At 29.4% G+C, this 5,290-nt stretch overlaps 1 protein-coding gene across 1 annotated transcript; it reads left to right on the top strand.

Annotated features, from left to right (window-relative positions):
* Window positions 1-1,101: 1,101 nt before the first annotated feature.
* LOC147727146 (uncharacterized) lies at window positions 1,102-2,517 on the top strand. Its single transcript, XM_086963062.1, has one exon. The coding sequence runs from the start codon at window positions 1,102-1,104 to the stop codon at window positions 2,515-2,517; it is 1,416 nt and encodes a 471-aa protein (XP_086819188.1).
* Window positions 2,518-5,290: the final 2,773 nt, after the last annotated feature.

Genomic DNA, 5,290 nt, shown 5'->3' with positions numbered 1-5,290 from the left:
ACTCCAAATGAGTGCATGTTCAAAGAAAGTGCTGGATTGAGTAAAAGTATCACTTACTATTTCTACTCTGTGAAAGTGCATTAGTAGGGAAAGTGCTGGATAGTGTCCAAGTGCCAATTACTATTCTAACTCCAAGTGAGTACATTTTCAGAGAAGGTGCTGGTAAGTGAAAAGGTGCCAATTACTATTTCTACTCTGTGAAAGTGCAAGAGTAGGGAAAGTGCTGGATAGTGTCCAAGTGCCATTTTCGATTCTAACTCCAAGTGAGTGCAAATTCAGAGAAAGTGCTGCGTAATGTGAAAGTGCCAATTACTATTCCAAATAAAGTGAAAGTGCATGAGTGGGGAAAGTGCAGGATAGTGTCCAAGTGCCATTTACTATTCTTACTCCAGTTAAGTGCATATTCAAAGAAAGTGCTGTTTAATGATAAAGTGCAAATTACTATTCCAACTCTGTGAAAGTGCATGAGTAGGGAAAGTGCTAGAGAGTGTCCAAGTGCCAATTACTATTCTAACTCCAAGTGAGTGCATATTCAGAGAAAGTGCTGGATTGAGTAAAAGTGCCAATTACTATTCCCACTCTGTGAAAGTGCATGTGTAGGGAAAGTGCTGGATAGTGTCCAAGTGCCAATTACTATTCTAACTCCAGGTAAGTGCATATTCAGGGAAAGTGCTGGATAGTGTCCAAGTGCCATTTACTATTCTAACACCAAGTGAGTGCTTGAGTAGGGAAAGTGCTGGATAGTGTCCAAGTGCCAATTACTATTCTAACTCCAAGTGAGTGCATATTCAGAGAAAGTGCTGGATTGAGTAAAAGTGCCAATTACTATTCCCACTCTGTGAAAGTGCATGTGTAGGGAAAGTGCTAGAAAGTGTCCAAGTGCCAATTACTAATCTAACTCCAAATTGTTGCATATTCAAAGAAAGTGCAGGATTGAGTAAAAGTGCCACTTACAATTCCAATTAGAAAAAGGTACATTTCAAACTTAAAATCAACAGTAAAAGCAAATAAATATTTTTCAAATTATGTTTAAATAAAAAACATTGAAAATGTGTGTATCTTAAATAGAATATAATTTATATTTCCTTTTTTCAACAGGAAATGGCAAGCCAAAATACTGCAACTTACACCAAATCTCGCAAAGGGAACAGACTCCTGAAACATTGTGGGTATTTATACTGTAATGAGAGGCTAAGTGAACCCAGGAGACATTGGAGGTGTGTACAATATTATACCGCCCATTGCAGCGGCAGAGCGGTTACTGTTGGTGAGATAGTGGTAAGAACCACAGAACATAACCACTCTGCCTCTGCAATGGAGATTGAGATACGCGATACTATCAATGAAATGAAAGATATTGCATCCACCTCCAATCAAACTCCTGGTCAGATTTTAAGAGAGGTTGCTCAACATGTCCCTGGACATGTTGCTTGTAATATGCCAACAATCCCAAATTTGCGTAGAATTATTCAAAGAAAAAAGCAGGCAAGTAACACCCAAACTGTTACTCCTCAAACTTTTGCTGACATTGTAATTCCTCATGATTTAACCCTTTCCTTCTCTAATGAACCTTTTCTACTGTATGATAACCAAAACCCTCTCAAACGCATATTAATATTTAGCACTCCCCGTAACCTTTTTAAATTAGAAAATACAGAAATTTGGATGATGGATGGGACATTTAAAAGTACGCCCCATCCATTCACCCAAATTTACAGTATTCATGCTCAAATTAATAACAATGTAGTACCTTTAGTATACAGTTTATTACCAGATAAGCAATCAGCAACCTATACTGAGTTTTTATCAGTTATTAAAGAAAAAACTTCAGGAATAAGTCCTAGGAAGATCATATTAGATTTTGAATTGACAATGATGAATGTCATCAACAAATTGTACACGGATACCCAAATTCAGGGATGTTTTTTCCATTTTTCCCAGGCATATTGGCGTAAGCTTCAAAAAACATCCCTGGTTGCTGATTACTCGTCTGATAGCAAATTACAAGTCGAACTTAAAAAATTAACTGCACTTTGTTTTGTACCACCTGATAGTGTAGATGACTACTACACAGCAATTTCAGAGTCAGAATATTTTGTAGAACATGAGGAAAAATTGGCACCCATTTTAAATTATTTCGAAGACACATGGATTGGACGTCTAGGCAGATCGGGTCGCAGGAGGAAGCCACGTTACCATGTGGAGTGGTGGAATTGCTACTCAACCTGCTTAGAAGGTGGTGCAAAAACAAATAATGCCATTGAGGGATGGCATAACTCCTTCAGTCACACGATTGGCAAACACCATCCTAATTTCTACTCTTTCCTGAAAACTTTGAAGAAGGAGCAAAGTTTTCAAGAAATGAGACTTGCTCAGGCATTGTCAGGTATTCTAAACCCACGTCCTTCAAGGCAAACAAAGGAAATGTCTGAGAGACTATTGGGTGTACTACAACAATTTTCGTTGTGTGTGGCTTTGGATTACCTAGAGAATGTTGCTAATATTTTACATTTTTAACTATTTTTTATTTAACTTACTTTCCTGCTTTGCCCTAAATTATTTTTTCAATATTATAATTCATTTGAAATTTTTTAAAAATTTTTTAAATTATTACTTGTCGGGTTCCCTTACCTTTTTTAGTTTTTTTTTTCTCTAAGTACACCAGTTAAAAATAAGAAAAAATTATTTTCTTATCTCTTTCAAAAGAAGCAAACCCTAACATAATAGTTGTTAAAAATCTTTATGACAACTAGAATGGAAATAATTTGCATTCTTTTTTTTTTAAAAATGTTGTAAACATTCTGAACGTACCAATAAAATTTATATTATACAAAATGACACCCCTTTATTTTAGAAAATTGATGCTGGCTTGTAATAAATTATATTAGTAAACTGGTACTATTATAGAAATAAATATTTGTTTCTTTATTATATTTTGCAAAAATTTCTGTACTATTTCAAACAGAAATATTTTTTGTAAAAGATAAAATACTTTATTTTTCTAAGCTTAAGTTAAAAGCATTATTTTATGTTTTTTATCAAATTTACCCCTATCAATTTGACTTTTTCATTATTTATTTCACACCAACCTAACTGCAGTATTTCTTGCTAACTAAACAACCTAACTGCAGTATTTCTCGCTAACTTAAAAATTCAAATTGGCATTTTTACAAAAAATAATTATAATTTTCAATGAAAATCCTTTTTTTCCCCAATTTGTAAACAATTTATTCTTAAATAACGGACCACGATATCAACTTTCTCAAACAAATCGATAACATCAAAATGTAACCAAATCAATCAATTATAAACATTTTTCTAAATTCTCCAAAAAGCAAATAATCGAAACCTTGCATGGTATTTAAACAACGAACTGTCTTTTAAATTCATAAAAACCAGTTTTCTCTTATACAAAACAAGCCAAATGCAATCAGTTTTCCAAAACATTGTTTCTAACAATTCCTATCTGTGTTCATCTAATGAAAAGAATCCAAACTATTCTACCACTACACAAAACATATTACGTTCAAAATGTATACAATATAAATCATCACTCTATGTATTTAAACATATTTACACTTTATTTCTCCCGTAAAATAAACCCGACAATGGCATATAACAGTGAAATGTTCGACGACATGTTGTAATATAATCAAAACAACTATTAGTTTAATAAGCAACCTCTACTTAACCTCTCATTACATTATATATATCTATTTTAATATGTTTTAGTCTAAAATAAGTTCGAAAAGTTTCCTACCTTTAGCGCAGATCAGCTTCCTGCTACTTCCAGCAATCGGAAAATCCAAGATGGCGGCTTGCGTCGACGTTAACGTGAAGACGTCATGCAAAAACATCAAAATAGAAAATGGACAATTACATTATAATCTATTATATGTTTAAATTATTTTCAAAATCATTTATTTGTTAATAAAAAAAATAATAAAAATATTTGCAATTGAAATGAAAATATATATATTTTTTTACATTTAATATCATCAATAAACAAAATTTAAATCCAACTAAATGTGGTTTCTACTTTTATTATTTTTATTTCAAACGTTATTAATTACAATAAACACATACAAAATTATCTTTTTTATCACTTACCTTTTGCCTACCCTTATTTCCTTCTTCTCCCTCCTGCATCCGTTGTTTTAAAAGCATAGCAAACTGTCCCGCGGATCCCATTCAAGACGTCAACGAAATAAATGAAGGACAAAACGCTTCATTGAAATCAATTCAAAAGCGTGGGAAAAAGTATAAATATGAATCTAAAAATAGTTTTAAATTTTTTTTTATTTCATTAAAAATATTATAAACACTAATCAATATTAAATAGATTTACTTATTACTAATGTAACATTTTACAATATTAAATTCTTTTTTTTAATAAAACCTGAATATTAATACTTGATTTTTTAATCTTCTTTACTTTTTTTAATGAATTAAAATTTAATTTAAACTACCATAAATAAAGTATTAACAAACATGATATTTATGTTGTAAAAAGTACCTGAGTATTAATACTTAAAATTTAATTTTTCATAAATAATTACCTAAATATTAATACTTCCTACATATTTTAAATTTTAATACACTAATATATATATATATATATATATATATATATATATATATATATATATATATATATATATATATATATATTATATATATATTTCTAAGACAATTAATGAAATTTTTAAAAATAAATGTTTATCTTAATACCCCCATATTAATTATTAACAAAAAATAAAAATATAAATATCTATATATCTGTAAAACCCAAAAACTACTAATAATCACTGAGTATTATATTTATTTTAAATAATAAATAATGTAATAACAAACATAATATTTATCTTGTAAAAAGTAACTGAGTATTATTAGTTAATTATTTATTTATAATACATAATTTCCTAAATACTAATACTTCCTACATTTATGAAATACTAATACACTAATTATATATATATATATATATCACTAATTAATAATTAAATAAATAAATAATTAAATAAATCTATATATATCTATAATACCCAAAATCTACTAATAATCACTAAGTATTATAATTAATTTTAATAAAATAATAATAATTTTATAAAATAATTATATAAATAACTATGTATCTAGAAACACAAAATAAATAAAAAAAATGAAATTACGATGTAAAAACATGCGTTGTAATAGCATTAGCGTTGTAACACCATGCGTTGTAAAAACATGCGTTGTAATAGTAATTACGTTGTAATACCTGCGTTGTAATAGCACTACGTTGTAATAG

This window comes from Lissotriton vulgaris, chromosome 3_1 (genome assembly GCF_964263255.1).
Source record: "Lissotriton vulgaris chromosome 3_1, aLisVul1.2, whole genome shotgun sequence".
NCBI classification, from domain to species: domain Eukaryota; kingdom Metazoa; phylum Chordata; class Amphibia; order Caudata; family Salamandridae; genus Lissotriton; species Lissotriton vulgaris.
Note: the sequence above shows the minus strand (reverse complement) of the source record. Positions and strands in the feature narration are given on the sequence as shown.